Here is a 23,088-nt window from a genome sequence, read left to right as displayed (position 1 = left end):
CTAGATAAAGATTCACGGAATCAATAACTGTTTTGCCAAAAGCACCATTCGACTCTGCATTGTACAGAGATACGGTCTTGATCGAGGATAACGGTTTTATCGTTCAATTTTTTTTTTTTTTTTTTTTTTTTTTTTAAACGCCACAAACATTTAACACAGAGACAAAGAAAATTTTTTGGTGTATTTTTGTACATTACAAACATGGATGATGAAGCCGCAGTATTTCCATTTCTGTATGGGACTACTTGACAGGTCCGTGCTCCACTCTTGCTGTCAGTTGAGCTATCTCGGTATCCGGGTAGCCCGGGGTACACGGAACCTGTAGTGCATGCCGGGTAATCATCCCCCATGTGTGGTCATACACTTGGGAGACACATCCATAACCGCACCCGTGAAGTGGGTGAAATTCGGTGTATGTGGCCTTACACCTACCCATTGAGCCTAGCGGTGCACTCATTCTGGGTTGGAGCCGGTACCGGCATGAAAAATCCCCCATTGCCTCAGGTGGGATACGAACCCAGTACCTACCAGCCAGAAGTCCGATGGCATAACCACTACACCACCGAGGCTGGTTTTGTCGTTCAGTTTGGTATTTACCTAAAACTTGGCTTCTTGCTCACACTAGTAATTTCTACACATCTAGCTACATAAACTTTATTTCTGAGTGTAAATTCGTCGGGAAAGTCTACAACCCAAAACTTCTCTAGAAACGAGAAAATGCTTATGATAATGACCATTTCAAGTGTTCTGAATGGTCATACGTCGTCACGATTCAGCAGATGATGTATTTGCAAAATGTACTTACAAGAACCCATTATCGTCAAAAGTCGGGCGCAAGCCAAATGATCATATCAAAGCAGTCTTGAGTTTCTGTCGACTTTAGAACACACCAGGGCCCGTATTTATCACGGAAGTTAAGTTTTAAATTAAGGTTTAACTTAAATGTCTGAAACTGGTTTACCATTGTACATTCGTATTTATCAAACAACTTGCGTTATACTTAACTAAGTCAGAGAGAAAAACGTAAGTATGTAGTCGTTAAGGAAGTATTTCCTATTTTTAAACATCCGGTGGAACTCTTCTCAACCCACCCACCCAATTACCCCCCCTCCAAAAAAAAAACAACCACCAAAAAACCGCCAAAACCCCCCACCAAAAAATAACAAACAAAACAAACAAAAACAAAACAAAACACAAACAAAAAACACAAACAAAAACACAAGGAAAAATACATTATAACATAGGAAGAGGGATAAAACAAAGGAAATAAATATATAATCAATTAAATAAATAAACAAAAATAACACAATGTGCATAAAAATACTGTTTACTATTTACCAACACATTTCATTTATTTACTTATTAAGTTTAGAAAGAGACATGCAAGATTGATGCTATGTTCTTTAAGACAGCTTTGTGAATGAGCCCCCATATATACTAAAATGAATACCGTATTTTAAGCAATAATTAGTTTTTTAACCAAAAGTACCGTGCGTTGTTTATAAAAGATTATGTACCTTTAATAATTATTCTAAAAATATAGTCGAGACTGCAGCTTTAATGGTGACCTTTTGACACTGGTATAATCTGGACTCGCCCTCAAACGTCAGTGTCTAGACTCTAAACCGCTATAAACATTGCAATGCAATTTGAACGAGCACGCTAATGTTTGCACCTCATGTGCTGACTCGAAAACCTCCACAATTATAACAAGTGCGAGCGCAGAAAGTTGTAAAACCATGATTTCAACACGTCAGCGTACCATCTTATGCAAGCGGCCCATTCTGATGACGTGCGCTTCACTATTGCCTTCATCCATTGAAAAACCTGAAATAAAATGATCCCAGAGGCTAGCCCAGAACGGTTCCGTCAGCGATCAAACGCTTATTCCATACTGAAGACCATGTTCGCTTTTGAACAATGTCAGGCTCAGTTAGCTTGTAACAGTATAAAAATACGGTAGCAGGTTTATCTCCTTACACTAACCCATTAACCTGAATCCCGAGCAGTAAGCCCAGACGCGTTGAATTACCAACCCAGGACAGCATGCTTGGACATTAATAGAATATAAGCCCGTAGAATAAGTTGTATTATCATTACCATCAGCGACCAGGCTGCTAGATGCTGCTTGCGAGAGAGGATCGTCTAACCCAGATCTGGTCAGCGGTTATTGGAGGTGAAGCATATGGCACATGGTAATTGTGATGCAAGGCAGAGACCAGGAATTAAGTTAGAAAACAGTATCTCTCCCCACAAAAAAAGTTAAAGTTTGTTTTGTTTAACGACACAACTAAAGCACATTGATTTATTAATCATCGGTTATTGGATGTCTAACATTTCGTAATTTTGACATAGCGTCAGAGAGGAAACCCGCTACATTTTTCCATTAGTAGCAAAGGGATCTTTTATATGGACAATCCCATAGACAGGATAGCACATACCACTGTCTTTGATATACCAGTCGTGATGCACTGGCTGGAACGACAAATAGCCCAATGAGCCCACCGACCGATCCCAGATCGACCGCACATCAGGCGAACGCTTTACCACTGAGCTACGACCCGCCACCGCCCACCCACCCAACCCCCTAAAGAGGACAACAGATACCTTGATGTACTGGTCGTGGTAATCCGACTGGAACAGAAATAAACTATCAGATCTACGGGAAGGTGGACTGATTATTCGATCTCTAGCAATTCTAGAACTTCGATGTTCTACTATTAGGCTTAATCGCGCTTTTCTTTCGGTCGTCGATTTTGTGCTCCTCTATCCATCCATCCATCCATCCATTCATCGATCCATTCATCCATCCATCCATTCATTCATATATCCGTTTATCAATATATCCAGCAATCCGTCCGTTCATCCATCCATCCATTCATATATCCGTTTATCAATCTATCCAGCAGTCCGTCCGTTCATCCATCCATCCATTCATATATCCGTTTATCAATCTATCCAACAGTCCGTCCGTCCATCCATCCATCCATGTATCCATCCATTCATATATCCATTTATCAATCTATCCAACAGTCCGTCCGTCCATCCATCCATACATTCATTCATATACCTGTTAATCCATCCATCCATCCATCCATCCATCCATTCATATATCGCTCATTCATTTATTCAACTTATGTCTGCATTTATATATGTAGTAACAGCGGAAACATGCTGTCCACAGCGTACGTGTTTAAAATCTGGGATGCCAGTCTTAAATATAATTTAATAATTAATTAGTGGTTAATGAGTGGGAAGGAGTGCACTCGTTCTCAGTGTGAACCAGTACTGGGATAGGAACCCACAACCCTGACAGCTTAAACTATTTACCTGAACAGCAGAACCATTAGGCCTATGACATTCAAACTCGTATCGCTGCATAAGACAGAGTCCAAATTATGTTTTAGCACGGTCGTGATTGTATGTCCTTAGATCGAATCTATCATAGTGCAATATTATATTATGTCCTTCTGGAGAGAATGCAGTATTTTGTAAAAGAGGGTGTGTGTGTTGTATGTGTCTGTCTGTGTGTGTGTGTATGTGTCTGTCTGTGTGTGTGTGTATGTGTCTGTCTGGCTGTGCGTTGTGTGTGTTGTATGTGTCTGTCTGTGTGTGTGTGTATGTGTCTGTCTGTGTGTGTGTGTATGTGTCTGTCTGGCTGTGCGTTGTGTGTGTTGTATGTGTCTGTCTGTGTGTGTGTGTATGTGTCTGTCTGGCTGTGCGTTGTGTGTGTTGTATGTGTCTGTCTGTGTGTGTGTGTATGTGTCTGTCTGTGTGTGTGTGTATGTGTCTGTCTGGCTGTGCGTTGTGTGTGTTGTATGTGTCTGTCTGTGTGTGTGTGTATGTGTCTGTCTGTCTGTGTGTGTATGTGTCTGTCTGATACTGAGATATTACAAAACATTATGATGTCCAAAAATGTATCGGTTAAAGATATATTCATATTCTAAGCAAGGAAATAAAAGTAAATTGTAATGTTAATAAATGTAGAAATATTTAATTTGTCAAAACCCTTTTAAATTGGCTACAAACTCAGGATAGTCCCTTTAAAGATAACATTCGAGCGGATATCTGAACGCCTTAAAATTTTCTTTAAACTAACATGAACTATTGCATTTTATGACCACAGCTGCTATCTGCTCGTATAGCCAGCATATCCGTTACCTCTCCCCCCCCCCCCCACACACACATACAGCACCACCACCACCACCACCACCATCACCACACACACCACCACCACCATCACCATCACCATCACCACACACACACACACACACATACACACACACACACACACACACACTTCAACTTGAAAGGTCATGTGTGTGTGTATGTGTGTGTGGCTGTCTGTGTGTGTGTGTATGTGTGTGTGTGTCTGTGTGTGTGTCTGTGTGTGTGTATGTGTGTGTGTCTGTGTGTGTGTCTGTGTGTGTGTATGTGTGTGTGTCTGTGTGTGTGTGTGTCTGTATGTGTGTGTCTGTGTCTCTGTGTGTGTGTATGTGTGTGTGTGTGTGTCTGTGTCTGTGTGTGTCTGTGTGTGTCTGTCTGTGTGTGTGTCTGTCTGTGTGTGTGTGTATGTGTGTGTGTGTGTGTGTGTGCCTGTGTGTGTGTGTCTGTCTGTGTGTGTGTCTGTGTGTGTGTGTGTGTCTGTGTGTGTGTGTCTGTCTGTGTGTGTGTGTGTGTCTGTGTGTGTGTCTGTGTGTGTGTGTCTGTATGTGTGTGTGTGTGTGTGTCTGTCTGTGTGTGTGTGTGTGTGTGTGTGTGTGTGTGTGTGTGTGTGTGTGTGTGTGTGTGTGTGTGAGGATGTAATTATAAAAATGGCAAAAGAGTTGAGCTCTCAAAAGCAGTAAAACCACAAACTCCCCATTAAATTGTGAAATAAATATACTGAGAGATGCGTTTCCAGGTTAATTTAGTGTTGTATAATGTGTATGACGAATTTAAAAAAACAATAATTAAAACGGGCACTTCAAACGGGCGGGAGGTGGAGGGGGTCGCGGGACCACTGTAACAACCCTCTGGGTCCGCCAATGTCTTTCCTGGGTTTTGAACGACCAATCCACGGTACCACCTGACCAGCTAAAGTGACATCAGTAAGAAGATATAGACTGAGCCTGACGCCGAGGGCAGACGATGCGCTGTAGAACAGGTTATCGACGATACACGATACATATACTAACACCTAGTAACGCGCTCTGCCTTAGACGCGAGCTCCCAGACACCGGAGACGCCCAACGCAGTAAGATCGGAACCGAAGAGTGGTACTCATAGGATGGTTTGCAGTCAGACAGAGGTGCTTCAGTGCAAGTGGGATTTAAAACCTACCACACGTTTTCTGTTACAAATATGCTTAATTTGCCATTGGCGTAACTAGAGATAGGGGAGATAAGGGACAGTTACCTCTCCCCCACCCCCCAAATAAAAAAAATAAAATAAAATAATAACAAAACAAACCCCCCCCCCCCCCAAACCATTATAAATAATAAAAGCGAGACAAAAAAGGATACTTTGAAACTAAAAAAGCATATTTCTTCGTATTGTGTGAGGGACAGTGGATGGAGCAAGTGCTCCCCATTCCCTGACAATTATGGCCCTGATAGCCTAATGTATTTTGTATATGACAAAGCATGTAAAATATTCACCCTCTGGTTACTGACTCCTTTGTGGTATGACCGGCCTCGGTGGCGTCGTGGCAGGCCATCGGTCTACAGGCTGGTAGGTACTGGGTTCGGATCCCAGTCGAGGCATGGGATTTTTAATCTAGATACCGACTCCAAACCCTGAGTGAGTGCTCCGCAAGGCTCAATGGGTAGGTGTAAACCACTTGCATCGACCAGTGATCCATAACTGGTTCAACAAAGGCCATGGTTTGTGCTATCCTGCCTGTCGGAAGCGCAAATAAAAGATCCCTTGCTGCTAATCGGAAGAGTAGCCCATGTAGTGGCGACAGCGGGTTTCCTCTCCAAATCTGTGTGGTCCTTAACAATATGTCTGACGCCATATAACCGTAAATAAAATGTGTTGAGTGCGTCGTTAAATAAAACATTTCTTTCCTTTGTGATATTTTTCAGCGGATCCAAGGGGCCCCGTTCCCCCTAAAATATTTGTGTGCCCTTTTTCCCTTAGGCCCCCCCCCCCCCCACCCCCACCCACCCACCCGCAAACTATTTCCTGGATCCGCCCATGGTATCGTATGTTTCTATCAATTGTTTACAATAGGTTCAGGTGCTAATAAAATTTCATCATGCTTGTCACCGCCCCCGACTTTTCAAGTTCTCCACGTGGTCAACGCAAGTGTTTCCAGTGCATAAAATCGGCGGTTATATGAATGTATAAACTCCAAGTATGGGTGGGTGACTTTTGTTAAAACCTGTCGCCACGAATAAAATTTACAGTCTCTCAAAAAAAAAAATGAAGTGTTGTGGAATGTGACGTATGTCGCGCCGACAAGCTCCCTCTCTCAGCTCTCTTTGTTTTAATGTTTACCGTCCGTAATCTAACGCTAGATTTGATAACACGGCATTTCAGATACAGAAACCTGCGACATCAAAGACTCCGCAGAAAACAGCCTAAAGCTTAACACGCCAAACAGAACTCCCTGTATCTGTTGTCCCTAGCAGTGCCATAATATTAATAATAAGTTCAAGCAGTGTGTAACTGAAAGATTTCGTCTTCTGTTTTATAGCCCGCCCGCCAGCCAGCCCAGCGCACCTACGGAAGACGCGAAGAGAGCCTCCCAGTGGCGGTAAAGCGGCCGAACAAATCAGACTGCTTTATGGTAGGTTACAACTAGCAGACGTACCAAAACATCCCGGACAAGAACGCTGAAGCTTCGCGTGGAGGATATTTTCTCTCGGGGGTTAATAAACCAATCGGAGAGTCTACGGCGCCAGGATACTTTCTGTGGTAAATGAATATATTCTGTCCCGAGGAAAAGCTGTAAACGAAAAAATAATAATAATAAAGAAGAAAATAATCGAGAAACGGGTCCGTAGCATGACATGACGTCTGTGTGTTTGGCGTGCGATGTCAGACAACTTGTGGTGATGACTATAAAAGTGTGCCTTTAACAAAAACGGATATAAAATCAGTATCTACATTTATAGTGAAACAAGACGAAGCAAACATACGTTTGGTACGTTTTAACTTGGTTGTGTTCCGGGGAATCGGTGTAAGTGTGAAAACAGGATTTTTATTGAATTCTTTCTGATATCGTACAATTCGCGGAACCCAATTCGCAAACGCAAGAGGACGTGTTTTTCTTTTTTGGATTACTAATTTTTCTGGATTTTTGTAACATATTAAAGGCAAGTTACCACAGCACTTGGTGGTTGTAACGCCTGCTACTGTTAATATTTTACTTTTAAGTTGTCCAAAGATCCGACAATGGCTCACAGTTTATTCAGCGGTATTTTAGCGGTGTGTTTGTTTCTCTCAGTGTGTTCGGACATTCCTAACAAGAAGAGAAAGCGAGGCTGCAAATGCATGCACAGGTTTTTAAACGACATCGACAAACTTATTGACAAAAAGATTAAAAACTTCGAGGAAAAATATTTTATTCCCGTCCTCAATTCGGGCCGGGAGAATTCTTCGCGTTCTCTATCGCTGGAAGACAGACGTTGGATGAAGCTCAATGGAGATGTCCACTACACGAAGGAGGCCCTAAAGGGGATCAGTAAGACCCTCCAGTATGTGAAGGACCAGGTGGGGAATCAGAAACGTGACACGGGGACGCTGGGCGATCACTTTCTACAGCTGAACCTGTCGGTGAAGAATTTGACGGGAGTTGTCGAACGTCTGGAGAAATTGTTAGTAAAACCCTATCTGGGCCTGACCACACACGCGGCACAACCCGTTGTGGACCCTTCACCCCAGCCGAAGTATCCACGACGTAAGTATACTATCTTTATAGTGCACCTTGACCTAGATTTTCATGATTATGACATGTATTACTTACATCATACATGTATGTGTGCATGTATGCTATGATTCACAACGTGTTACGAAGACTGGCATTCAACATCAAACTGCTGGGTCCTGCGCCGCAATATTATCAATCATACAAAGTATATAACATGCATGTTCAATTCTATTCAGTTCAGTTTATTGCACAAAACTCTCACAAAGACCGTACCATGAACAACAGTTGCATAAGTAGCATAATCGATGTATTAAAATCATTATTTTTAAAGGGCAAGTAAGTAACGTATTTAGAAAAAAAATACTGACATCAATAGAAAAAAAATAGAATTTATGCCACCCTGTATAAAACCAATAGCTACAGAGTAGGGTCAAGTTTATAATTTCAGTAAAGGGTCGATAAACAGTTTTGATCTTCAACAGCTTTATATATTTGTTAAATAAAATGAAAATATTAAATTCATATTGTGTACAAAACATAATATAAAAACCCCACAACATTACAAGATATTTTAGATTTCAATAAATAACCTTCAATCTATGGATACATCAGACATGGATCCGGCAAATGACACTAACTAAACTCATTTGCAGAGCTCGACGAATGTTTGAGAAAGTCACTTGTCCTCGCAGAAGTTTTGGCTGGTGCTCTGTGTATTATAGTAATACACCTGCTATTTTCCACTAGCCCAGAACGAAAGCCCACTAGCCGGGACCGAAAGCTGGTGTATTTGTCGAAGTCAAATAACGCTCTATCGGCTGTTTTTATAACAAGTGATGTGTTAATGAAAATAAATCATATTTTTCTTAGAGTATTATAATTACGTGTCTTTCATGAATGGCAAGCACGTAAGAATTACATTTAAAATCTATGGTGTGTATTTGGAAAATTGCCACTGAAAAGAAAAAGTGACAATAATCAAAGACGACCTTGGACATTTAGACTTTACTCTAATATGAATATTTGTTCTTTATTCTGTATATTGTGCTCGAGAAATGCTTTATATTTGCACAGCGTAACACAAACTGTTTCTGTTTTTCTTTTAATTGCTGAAATGTTCCCCTGTTTATGTGCAGCAAACATCGCCTGACGAAGCGCGTGTTTTAGTGTTGGTAGTCGTCAAGTGTTTCTCCAAAATTACGTAACGCAAATCCGCTAGCCTACTAACAGTAACCCGTACTGCAAGCATTTTCGTGGAATTACAATTATCTTTACTTATTACACGCTTGATCCGCTTGCATAATATTCCCAGGACGAGCGTTTTGATAGATATTCAAGTAACAATGCCGACACTGGTAATGACTCAGAACTTCCCCTCGCTTCCTGTTCTCTCTGCCAGATCACAATGATGTGCGCGTAATTTGTGTGATAGTGATTGTAATACGAATGGCGCGCGCGCGGGTGTGTGTGTGTGTGTGTGTGTGTGTGTGTGTGTGTGTGTGTGTGTGAGAGAGAGAGAGAACTGGAGTAGATACCGTGCCCATACACATTTGAAGGTGGTTCAAGTACGTTCCTCGTGGACGCGAGTATTGGTTACCGTGAGCGGAACGTAGCTCAGTGATAATGCGTTCGCTTGATGCGAGGTCGGTCTACAATCGATCCCTGTCTGTGGGCCCATTGGGCTATTTCTCCTTCCAGCCAGTGCACCACAACAGGTATATCAAAGACCGTGGCATGTACTGTCCTGTCTGTGGGATGACGCATATAAAAAATCCTTTGTTACTAATGGAAAAAATGATGCGGGTTTCCTCTCTAAGGCTATACGTCAGAATTATCAAATGTTTTGACATCCAATAGCCGATGATTAATAAATCAATGTGCTCTACTCTAGTGGTGTCGTTAAACAAAAAAGTTCAAGCATGCCTAAGGTGGGCAGGTCCTTCGAATTGCCCCGGAGAGATCTGCCCAAGTTCCTCGCTCAGTATGTAGTTTTTGTTGCGAGCGCAAACGAATTGACTGATTTCTGACCTAACACAAACATCAGTCTAGCGAGTATTTCATATCACACAGACTTTATCGCATCAGAAGTAATTTCGTGAATGTAGACTAGATTGACTAGTTGAACTGTTAGCATTGTAGCATGCTGATGGTACAAAAATGTCCCCCAAATACGCAGTATGGAATTCAATCAATTTAAAAAGAAGACTTTATACCACTACTACGGTTGCCTGAAATGTGATGGGTGGCAAAGTCGAACGCTCTGCCCATCCCAACCAGTTCCTATTACTAGTAAATCGTATACCGTGGTATGTACTGTCCTGTCTATGGAGAAAAGGGCATATAAAATATATATTGCTGCCTTTTCAGTCGGAGTAGCTTATGTAACGGCAGCGAGGGTTTCTCTCTCTCTCTCTCTCTCTCTCTCTCTCTCTCTCTCTCTCTCTCTCTCTCTTTGTGTGTGTTAGTATCATTCTTTCTCTTGCTCTCATTCTGGTACTTACTCTCTCTCTCTCTCTCTCTCTCTCTCTCTCTCTCTCTCTCTCTCTCTCTCTCTCTCTCTCTCTCTCTCTCTCTCTCTCTCTCTCTCTCTCTCTCTCTCTCTCTCTCTCTCTCTCTCAATCATACTTTAAACATCATCAAATAATTGTAGTTTAAAATGTGCTGAGGTGTCGTTAAACAACTGTTCCTTTTCTTATCAGAATCTGACCGCCACAGAAACATTTCCTCTTACGACACTCTGACCGACCACGGGAGCACTTGATTCAAGATGTGGCAATTTCCGAGATAAATATAAGTACCACTCCAAACGGATATGTGGTTCAGTTCGAGCACGTACCACTTGAGGAACTCGATTAGTAGTATTAGTGTTATGTCAGTGAAAACGAGTCATCGGTGCTGTAGTGCTTAAGCTGTCGAATTGAGGTCGATAGGTACTGGGTTCGAATCCCAATACCGGCTTCCACCCAGAGCGAATCTTGACAGTTCAGTTATGAGGAGTTGTAAGGCCATTACACCGAGGGTTTTTCCCCGACTAGCTACCAACAGCTGCCCTGAACACACAGAACAAACAGTTCAGATGTGTGCTGAGGAAAGCGTGCTTGGACCTTGTTAATTGGATATAAACACAAAATTATTTGAAAATATAATAAAACCTGTTATGACTACGCTCTTATCGGTGTCTGTGTCTTAGTGGTTAAGGAGAGGGGGACACACACACACACACACACACACACTGACACACTGACACACACACACACACACACACATACACACTGACACACACACACATACACACACACACACTGACACACACACACACATACACACACACTGACACACAAAGTGAGAGAGAGAGAGAGAGAGAGAGAGAGAGAGAGAGAGAGAGAGAGAGAGAGAGAGAGAGAGAGAGAGAGAGAGAGAGAGAGAGAGGGAGGGGTGTAAGCGAACCATTAAGCTCTGATGTCACCTGAGCAGAGTCTAAATACTACGTATCCACTAATCTACCGAATGCTTGAATTCTAAGCGACAAAACAGTTACCGTAATTAAAAATATTATCACTACCTAAGACAGAATCAAAGGAACGTTTATAAAAGGTCGTTACTTCAACCATGAATCGATCACCTTGGACATTCCACCACCCAGGACGAAACTTAATAATTTATATTGAAACATCGCCTGCTATAATACCATCTTTCAATTCTGGGGTGACAGCAAATATAATGCACATGGTGATGATGATAATGATAATAATGATGATATTGAAACATCGCCTGCTATAATACCATCTTTCAATTCTGGGGTGACAGCAAATATAATGCACATGGTGATGATGATAATGATAATAATGATGATATTGAAACATCGCCTGCTATAATACCATCTTTCAATTCTGGGGTGACAGCAAATATAATGCACATGGTGATGATGATAATGATAATAATGATGATATTGAAACATCGCCTGCTATAATACCATCTTTCAATTCTGGGGTGACAGCAAATATAATGCACATGGTGATGATGATAATGATAATAATGATGATATTGAAACATCGCCTGCTATAATACCATCTTTCAATTCTGGGGGGTGACAGCAAATATAATGCACATGGTGATGATGATAATGATAATAATGATGATATTGAAACATCGCCTGCTATAATACCATCTTTCAATTCTGGGGTGACAGCAAATATAATGCACATGGTGATGATGATAATGATAATAATGATGATATTGAAACATCACCTGCTATAATATCATCTTTTAATTTTGGGGTGACAGCAAATATAATGCACATGGTGATGATGATAATGATAATAATGATGATGAAGAAACATCGCCTGCTATAATACCATCTTTTAATTCTGGGGTGACAGCAAATATAATGCACATGGTGATGATGATAATGATAATAATGATGATATTGAAACATTGCCTGCTATAATACCATCTTTTAATTCTGGGCTGACAGCAAATATAATGCACATGGTGATGATGATAATGATAATAATGATGATATTGAAACATTGCCTGCTATAATACCATCTTTTAAATCTGGGCTGACAGCAAATATAATGCACATGATAATATAATGCATCTGGGCTGACAGCATGGTTATGATGATAATGATAACAATGACGATATTCAAACATCGCCTGCTATAATACCATCTTTTAATTCTGGGGTGACAGCAAATGTAATGCAGATGGTGATGATGATAATGATAATGATGATGATATTGAAACATCGCCTGCTATAATACCATCTTTTAATTCTGGGGTGACAGCAAATATAATGCACATGGTGATGATGATAATAATACTGATGATGATATTGAAACATCGCCTGCTATAATACCATCTTTTAATTCTGGGGTGACAGCAAATATAATGCACATGGTGATGATGATAATGATAATAATGATGATATTGAAACATCGCCTGCTATAATACCATCTTTTAATTCTGGGGTGACAGCAAATATAATGCACATGGTGATGATGATAATGATAATGATAATATTGAAACATCGCCTGCTATAATACCATCTTTTAATTCTGGGGTGACAGCAAATATATGCACATGGTGATGATGATGATGATGGTGATGATGATGGTGACAGTAGTAGTGATGGTGGTGGTGGTAGTTTAATTCATTAATGTTGAAAAACGATTTCTAGACACACATGATTGAGATATTGAATATATTAGATGCTGAAAAGGAAAAAGAAATGTTTCTATTTAACAACACCCCAGCACATTGTCTAATTAGCACTCGTTGCGTGTTACATATCATGTGCGACATTTAGTCTACATGATAGAATATTTCTGCTGCTGTATTTGCCCACTCCTTTCCAAAAGGCAGCACAAGATCTTCTGTTTACATATTCCCACGGACAGTATGACGCGCACCGCAGCATTTGATATACACGGAGCCCGTTGTGTGTTATGGACAATGCATCTTACAACAACGGAACGAACCAGTGAGTTAGGTGTATTTAGAGAAAAACAAACCTGCAAAACTCACTGTTAGCAGCTGCACCAACACGTCGAGTTCATACACGCAGTTCTTCAAGGCTCTTCAAGTTCAAAGAACTACTTGCACAATTCATCACAGATGGCAAAAATTACATTCAATCACCTTTAATAATTTTACGACCTCTGGAAATGTACGTAAACACGTCTTGCCGAAGTGCAACCTGGTTTTCATTTGCTAAATGGTCTGGAATCCTATGGAAACCGGTTTTAATGATCGCGGTTTGCACTTTTATTTAATAAACACGACCGTTAACTGAGAGAAGTAACACCGACCACTACCAGCATTGTTGTTTTGACAACTTATTCTGATTTGAATTTTTGTTTTTTAATTTTTAAAATTCTGATTTGAATTTTTAAATAACATTTTTATTTCTTTGACTAGGCCTCGATTGATAATGTTCTTCATGTCATACCAAATATATTCTACCCCAAGAATTAATAGATGTGTGGTAGTGGTTGTGGTGGTGTGTGCGTGTGTACGTGTGCATGCGCGCGTGCGTGTGTGTGTTGTATGACATGTACTAATCTTGTGAAATACTGATATTTTCGTAACAAGACTAGTTAACAAAATGCTTGACATTTATACTGAATAAATATCCATTTTAATCTGTAACTAAACTATTCTGGACTAGTATCTCCATTTTTAATCTTTAATTCGAGTAAAAAATATTTTTTTTGTAAATGACTATTTATGAATTATCAAAGCGGTGTTTATTACACAGGTGATAAGCGCGAATTCTCCGAAATCCTTCACCCGTCTGCTAAATGTCATTTGTCAATGTTTACATTAGCATGCTCGGGAATCCAAACACTGAGATAAATGTTTAGATTATATTTAAATATTTTAAAAGAAACCCCGCCGGCTTTTTATGTCATCCACAAGCAAGGTTTCACGAAAATAACGATGAGTGGCCAGCAAGATTCCTACATGGTACCACACATAAGCGCACGAGATGTGTAGGTGAGTGTGGGGGGGGGGGGGGGGGGGGGGGTCGTGGGCAACTCCATCCCAATACTTGAGCAAATCCTCAAATTCGGGCAAACACGATAGAGACATTCAGTCAAAATGAGCTTGCCTGAAACCTTTTCACCATGTATTTCCATCATTCTACCCACAATATTAATTGTAAATCGTGTAAAAAAAAAAAAAAAAAAAAAAAAGAAAAAAAAGCGTAGTGATTCGTATAGCTGTTTAGCAGCTATGTTAATATGAATAAATATTATTAATGAGGTTCGTGCATTTTTTTTTTTTAATTCGGGCAAAAATGTGCCTGAAATCCCCCCTCCAAAGTTGTTTGTGTGTGAGAGAGAGAGAGAGAGAGAGAGAGAGAGAGAGAGAGAGAGAGAGGAGAGAGAGAGAGAGAGAGAGAGAGAGAGAGAGAGAGAGAAAGAAAGAAAGAAAGAAAGAAAGAAAGAAAGAAAGGGAGGGAGGGAGGGAGATAGAGAACGAGAGAGGTGGGGGCTGGTTATTATAATATTTAGCCCACCTACCCACCCTTTCCATCTCGAGCTCTCAGGAGCCTGGGATGTTTATTAAAAGCAACAGCTCATCAATAAACAGATCCATCAGTACTCTCCGGTAGCTCAGATGTCAAACATATTTCCACGGAAACATGCAAAACACGCACACCGTGCATCCCCAGACCGCACAGCTGCTAAAACCTGTCATCTTTAATGTCTGTTCAATCACGTCGGCGAAAAAAAGATACCTATTAATAACAGCTTTTAAGCTGTCAGAAAAAAGACATTTCACGTGTAAGATATTGTTTATTCAGTGTGTACACGGCTTAAACAAATACTGCTTCAAGCCCTAACATGCTTCTCTTTCGCTAATGACTCGGTTTGTCAGTTGTTAACAACCACGGTTGTAATTAATTTGTTGTTTACTACATTTGTATTGTGTATTGTATACATAAAACGAACATTCTTTCTGCCATTTCGGGCAATTTCGTTTTATAGATTCCAGCTTTTGACATACTGATAAATTTATATGTTGCTTTTATTAAAGATGATTTCCTCTATGTTTATCCATGTTGTCATTATCAGTGGTCGAAATACTGCCGTCTCGATCGCGTTTTTCATAGTCAACATTACAACGAACCGGGATTTGTTTTAGTCGGACCAGCATTCATTATACGTGGGGCGGGACGTACCCCAGTGGTAAAGCGTTCGCTTGATGCGCGGTCGGTTTGGGATCGATCCCTGTAAATGGGCCCATTGGGCTATTTCTCTCTCCAGCCAGTACACCACGACTGGTATATCAAAGACCGTGGTATGTGTTATCCTGTCTGTGGGATGGTGCATATAAAAGATCCTTTGCTGCTTATCGAAAAGAGTAGCCCATGAAGTGGCGACAGCGGGTTTCCTCTTTATGTCTGTGTGGTCCTTAATCATATGTCTGACGCCATATCACCGTAAATAAAATGTGATGAGTGCGTCGTTAAATAAAACATTTCCTCCATTTTACGTTTTTATTCACACATTAATTTTAGTCAATCATATTTGGTACGGCAGGTTTTGATTCGGGCCGGAACAATTCGTAGTTTTCCGGACCGAATGTCCGACACGAATTTCGACCCTTGCATATTAGTAAAGTGCATATCGTCATTACCAAGTCATACATACCATCACCGCCCGTTTTATGTCATTTCATTCTAACTTAGTTTCGTGCTTATATCCAGTTAAGGTTCATGCATGCTGTTCTGGACACACCTTAACTATCTGATCTGTCTGACTATGGCAGTGGGTTCGTGGTTAATGAGAGAAGTCGATGTAGCGTTCTTACACCTACCCACTGAGTTATTCATTCTGCTCCTGCATACTGTATACATATTTTAAATGTCTTAGCATTTTAAACCGTGTCTCTATTCCTGGATTATAAATACCTAGTTACTTTCCTGATTTCGTTTTTTCTTCTGTGAGTGTGTGGGAGGTGGGGTAAAATGAATTACCCTTGCAGTTAAAAACTAGATAAACATTTTTTATCAAAGCAATATAAACAATCACGTTATGGGATTTCGTGAAGTTGGCGGTAGCCATGTGTGATTATAACTGATAAATATAACTTGAATCTTTCGTTGTAAACGTTAACAGTTACACAACAGTACGAGTTATTTGTTTAAGATTTTCATCTACAGTTTGAGGAATTCTGAATCGGACATGTTCCCACACAAATAAACATATTCCCCGAGAACACACCAGAACCCACAGAGCGTGCACAACGCTATCCGTGGTATTTGGTGGTAAAACTTTTATGTTTAACGACACCACCAGAGCAAATTGATTTATTAATCATCGGTTAATGGATGTTAATCATTCGGTAATTTTGACAAATAGTTTTAGAGAGGAAACCCGCTACGTTTTTTATTTTTTCATTAGTAGCAAGGGATATTTTATATTTGCCATCCCACAGACAGGTTAGCATATACCACGGCCTTTGATATACCAGTCGTGATGTACTGGCTGGAATTAGAAATAGCCCAATGGGCCCACTGGTGGGAATCGATCCCAAACCGACCGCACATAAAGCGAGGGCGTTACTATTTGGGGTAATACACATGTAAAACAAGGGAAGACCCGATTTCGAAAAACTAGTATATCAATCAATCGGTCGATCGATCGATTTTTTCATTCATTCAACAATCCATTTACCCACCGACCGACCGGTTGAGCGACCAACCTACCAACCAGTCAACCAGTCAGTCAGTCAATCAATCATTGACTAAACTTGTTTGTTGTTGTCGTTGTTGTTTTTTCTTTTCTTCTGGTTTTTTTTTTTTTTTTTTTTTTTTTGGGGGGGGGGGGGGGGGGGAGATCTTGTTCTTTCTCTATTTTGTTTTCCATTTTCTTTTCCTTGTTTGGTGTGTATATGCGAGTGCACGTGTGCGTGAGTGCGTGCGTTTGTGTTGTTGTTTTTTTCGTTGTGTTTTATTCCAACTATACCTGCTGTGAATTTTGGTAATTGGTTTTCATTTGTTTCAATAGTAATCAGTCTCATCAAGGCGCTTGTGTTTCCAGAAAGTGATCATCACTTTTAGTTTGATCTTTTAGGGTTTTCATTTTTTATACACCTGTCTTTAAGCGTTATCTTCTTTGATTTCAGGTTACTATTACCACTTTTAAATGTTTACAGTTCTGTAGACATCTGTAGCGAAGGCAGTGGTATCAGATTTGTAGTTTAATTATTGTTTTGTTCGTTGTCTGTAATCGAGCATGTCTGATCTTCGCGTTTGTGCTTCTTTGTCAGTTCCTTTTTAAAGTTTGTTGCAGTAATACATCCAGGGTTTGTTGACTTCTGTTATCTTTGTTTATTTCTTTTTCCATTGCATGTTTTAGTCCGTGTGCCCGATTTGTGGTAAACTCTTTTTGATTAATTCCATGTGTTTTGTGTAACATTGTTTCGGTTACGTGTACGGCTAATTTCTTTTAATACTTAGGAAGCGTGGTTCAGGTGCGTCCACGTCTGCTATGAGGTTTTGAAGTCGTAGCACTAGAAACACCACATCACCATTTGTCGTTCTGATACTAAGTCTTGTTGTAGCAGCTTCATATAGTTCGCTTAAGGAAATAGTTCCGCCGCATAATGTTTGTTTGTTGTTGTTGTTGTTGTGTTTTGTTTTGTTTTTTGTTTTATTTTATTTTTTGACAAAATTCTGATATGCCTTTTGAAATCTTTCTTTGATGATTACATTACAAGTAGGTAACGTTGACCTCTGTAGTATTTAAATAACCCATTGGTCTGAAGTAACTTGTTTTCTTACACACCCGTCGGTGAGAACATCTTGCGTTATTGTTTTTTTAATATAACAAATGGGTTGTTAACAAAACGTTGTTTTTTTTTTTTATAACATACGACTGGGTTGTTAACAAACGTCACGTGTGACCAGCCAATTTAAAAATTTACAGACATAGTTAACCTGACAATGGCTGCTCCTAGGTGTAACCAGGTCAACGGCAGTGCCAAGCAGCCAATGTTAAAAACTTAAAACACGGTGATAAAATAGAATTACACCGTGACGTATAGTTAACCTACAATCATGTCTCACAAAGTGTTTAACAACGTATGCAACTCGCAGTAAATACCTTAAGTCGAAAAAGATCGTTGAGACAAATTGGCTATAAACGGCCACTCTGGTTTTTGATATTATACAAGTAAATAGAAAATACATTCGTGTCCACTTAGATAGCAGCAACCACGAGGCGGCGGTTTACCTCTCATGAAACTCGTTGTTTTAACAACGTATCAAACTCGCTTTAGCTCGTTGTATACAGCAACACAACTCGCTGTGAGACAAATGGTATCTAACGGCCACTCATGTATTATTCTCTATATTATATGTAGTACTAACTGATAGCAACTGCACACGTGGTATAGTGTCACTTGTATAGCAGCAACACGAGGCGGTGCTCTGGCATGAAAGTGGTTAACTGATAGCAACTGCACACGTGGTGTAGTGTCACGTGTATAGCAGCAACACGAGGCGGTGCTCTGACATGAAAGTGGTTAACTGATAGCAACTGCACACGTGGTGTAGTGTCACGTGTATAGCAGCAACACGAGGCGGTGCTCTGGCATGAAAATGGTTAACTGAAAATGTCCATTAAAAAAGTTTGTTTTGTTTAACGACACCACTCGAACACATTGTTTTATTAATCATTGGCTATTGGATGTCAAACATTTGTTAATTCTGACAGAGGGGTCGTTTATATGCACCATGTCACAGACAGGATAGCACATACCACGGCCTTTGATATATATGGTCCACTGGCTGGAACGAGAAGAAAATGTTCGTGGTCGATATGTGTTAACGTTTTGGCACCGGAGAGCACTCATTAAAACTAGTAGTCACGTGACCCTCTCAATGTTGTTGTATTTTTCACAGAATATATTCTGACATAAATATTGTATTGAACTGCATGGTGCAACCTACAGGCAAATTCAAGTCTGTAGATCTACTAGTAACTATTTCAGCATTTAGCACAACTGATTTAGTTTTTCTAACTTGACCACCAGTTGTTTCATTGGTAAATATTTTCTCGAACTAACACTTTGTGAGTGGTGCGGATTGCGGTAACTGTAAACAGGTTTTTTTCCCCACTTAAGATTGTTACTATGATTACTGTGAAAATATGCCATGAAAGCCATTGTAGTTTTCTACCATGATGGAACCTTAAATACATGTAAGCACGAACAAACCTTAAATGAAATGATTATACATTTTAAAAATATATTTTAAGAAAAGATGATGACAGTATTTCATTCATGGCTATCTTTAACATATACAAAAAAAAAACCCAGCTGAAATATTGACAAAACGATATTCAATGAATGTCCTTTGTTGTATGATATGAAATCTATTACATATTATATTACAGCTAAGACCGATGTCTAGATATTTTTTTACATGGCCAAGATTGCAGACTGGAATTATAAATCCTGGAACAGAACAGAAAGATTTTTTAATGAGCTTAACCACCAGCTACTAAAACAAACAGATATTCAAGAAGGTGTTTTCAATTTTTGTTATCTTCAAAACAGCGCCCTCCTGACATTGGCAAACATATTTTAGTTCCACGATTACTGAAATAATTAAACCACGACGCAAGGTACTTCCGGTCTTTTATAATAACGTCGATAACGCTATCAAAGTACCGCTTTGCCAAATCACGACCCACGTGAATGGGTTTGAGTATGAGTGCATACTCCCATATCTGTAATAAAAAATAACCTTCATACGAAGCAGTCTTTCCTCTTTCATGTCTGGTAATGTTTGCGTATCATCTTCGTCTGCTTTTTCCGTCTGTGCAAGGCAGTCTGTTTATACGTCTGCTGATTTCTTCATTCGCCATACATCCCAAGGCGGCGTGGCACTGATTAAATGTATCCCTTTTATTACACCCTAAAGGTACCGATATTACATATAAGTTACAATAAAAAAGAAGCAAAAAAGCAATAGTGAAAAAAGAAGAAAAAAGATACAAAACAACAAAAGAACTAAAATATCTCAAATGATCCTTTGCATAACGAAGTTAGATTATACAATTTCTCAGTTACTAAGAAGTCATTTGTGAAATTAGAAAAATGTGTCGTGTTTCCTGTAGAAGAACGTTGGCTAGTCCTGAAAATGTGTGCATGATGAAATTATTAAGATTAATTTAATTTTGTTATTTTACGTACATTGCAAAAAAAAAATCATAATATAAAAATCCGCACATTGGCCTTATTATAGGTACAGCAGCCGGCTGGTTTGCATTTTGATGGCCACGTAATGCGTTTTCTGACATAATTTACGAGACGCCCCGTCACCGCCCATTTGATAAATTAAGAAAGACTTAATGAAAATTACTTGTCTTCTGTCTGGGAATGCAGCTTACTCACGATGTCTCATACTAACGACATCAAATCTTTCAGAACACGTGTAACAGGCAGTCTGGCCCACTAGTGGTTGCATATACTTGTAGTTAATTACTTTTTTTTCTATAATGAGGCAGTGCCTGCCTTGGAGTAATTAATTGTGGTGTGTAACCTTGTGCCAAGGAATGCGTGTTTGAACCTTAACTGGATACAAGCATGAACAAATATATTTTTAAAAGATCACTGACTTAAACTGAACAACAAAATCGTAATACATTATCAGGGCCGTATCTTTGCACAATGCAGAGTCGAATTGGCATTTGGAAAATAGTGGTTGCTTCGTGAATCTCTACCTAGTGCCTCGTCTATAAGAGGATAGCCACTTCCGAGCAGATCCTTCACTGGAGATCTCATCCCTCTTGCAGCGCCACAAACAGGACTGAGCGTGACAGACAAGTTTATTAAATCAAAACTAGCATCGGACAGAGCTCATTAGAATAAGTATAGCTGTGATGACATGCACTTATGAATCACTGTCACAACAGTGATGATATCAGGTGGTCGCGAAAGGTGACTATACCCTGCATCACCGGTGGCACTCGTCATGAGTACTGCAATCACAGCTGTCAAGTCTGTCACATCATCTAAACGATGAAAAAAAACCCCACCACAACTAATTGTTCAAGCTTTTCACCACAGGGATGAAAAAGAATGCACAAGTTCCAAACAGGCCCTAAATACTCGTATGTTCGGGAGTCGTGGATGGACAAACTACTGAACACATATTTTATTGATACGATTTACCTAAAACAATATTCTGTTTATGTTTTCTCATAGTCTGCATCTGGCAGTCAATCACGGCACACATGGTAGTATTTCTCAATGGCACAACCTTTCCCGTTTGATGTCTCTAGTTTAGACGATCTGCGGTAGATGTTGTTATAGCATATACCGCGAACGACGGCAAAGACCATCCATTTCTCATCGCACGAACGTTACAGCATAACCATATTTACATGACCTTTACCGTGACCCCATAATCTTCTGGACATCTGCTAGTCTAGCGCCAATCAAATAGATAATTGAATATTTTGATTCCACTTATGTGTCCTTTCGCAAACGCAGAGGTTCACTGGGTTAAATGCCAGAGTATCAAAATTATGTTAGTCGGATCCTCTTTAAAGAGATGATGTCTGTCGAACGGAACACGTCACGGGGCGTTGGGTTACAATGTTTTTACAACAACTGCTTCGGGTCTCGACTATTCTGGTGGAAAGAAAATAATAAGGAAGAATGATTACGTATTGATGTAAAGCTAACACGGTCGCACAGTCGTAACAGGAGTTGTGCGTGCATGTGTGTGTTTTAGGTATCCAGTATTCGCCAGGTGTCTAAGAGACCAACTTGGCAGACGACAGACGCCTAATATAAATCAGCCATGATCAGAATCGCTTCTATCGGCCTCGGTGGTGTAGTGGTTAAGCTGGTAGGTACTGGGTTCGCCTCCTTGGTACCGGCTCCCAAAGCAGAGCGAGTTTTAACGATTCAGTAGGTAGGTGTCTGTATGGCCATTACACCGACTTCTCTCTCACTAACTACTAACAACTAACCTTTAACCCACTGTCCTGGACAGAAAGCCCAGATAGCCGAGGTGTGTGTGCCCAGGACAGCGTGCTTGAACTTAAATTGAATATAAGCACGAACATTACTACAAATGAACAGGGAAAGGAATCACTCCCGACATCACGCCACCATAATATAGTTCAGTTTATGACATAGTTCTTCATTAAAAAAATAATAATAATGTAAATTCTGAAATACCCTTTCAATATTTTTTTTGTTTTGTTTATGATTGCATGTAGGTTGATCTATGTAGTATTAAGTCATTTTAGTAATAAATCATAACAATTGTGCAATGTTATGCTATGTTATAGGGATTAACGTGCACATTCAGAACAAGCTATTTTAACGCACGCCTGTCATGGGCACAGGTGCCGACCTCGACCGGCTCCTCCGTCCAGGACAGGAAAGGGTTGGGGTGGGTGGGAGAAGGGACCGCCTGCACTGGCAGGTGCAAGAGAGCACCAGCAGCCCGACCGGAGTCGATAGCAGGCGGAGGGAATTGTGCATGGTGGTATTCTGCCATTTATAGGACAGCGACACGAGCTGGTGCTCTGGTATAAAGGTGAATAACAACATTTTGGGCAGTTTTGGTAGTTTGATAAATGTTTAATGAGCTCGAACTGATGGATTCTCAACTTTTAAGAAGATGTCTCTGTTTTCTCAAGAAATAACATGATGATTATGTGCGAGCTCAAACAATGGCTCCAAATCCGC

The 23,088-nt window shown here is 40.1% G+C and overlaps 1 protein-coding gene across 1 annotated transcript in view; it reads left to right on the top strand.

Annotated features, from left to right (window-relative positions):
* The first annotated feature begins 6,526 nt into the window (after positions 1-6,526).
* LOC121367737 (fibrinogen-like protein 1) overlaps positions 6,527-23,088 on the top strand; it is a 74,307-nt gene continuing 57,745 nt past the window's right edge. Inside the window, exon 1 of the mRNA XM_041492077.1 lies at positions 6,527-7,888. Coding sequence (XP_041348011.1) covers positions 7,384-7,888 — 505 coding nt within the window. The 5' untranslated portion in view covers positions 6,527-7,383. The remainder of the gene's footprint in view (positions 7,889-23,088) is intronic.

This window comes from Gigantopelta aegis, chromosome 3 (assembly GCF_016097555.1).
Source record: "Gigantopelta aegis isolate Gae_Host chromosome 3, Gae_host_genome, whole genome shotgun sequence".
Taxonomy (NCBI): Eukaryota; Metazoa; Mollusca; class Gastropoda; order Neomphalida; family Peltospiridae; genus Gigantopelta; species Gigantopelta aegis.
This window is presented reverse-complemented; position numbering and strand designations above follow the sequence as displayed.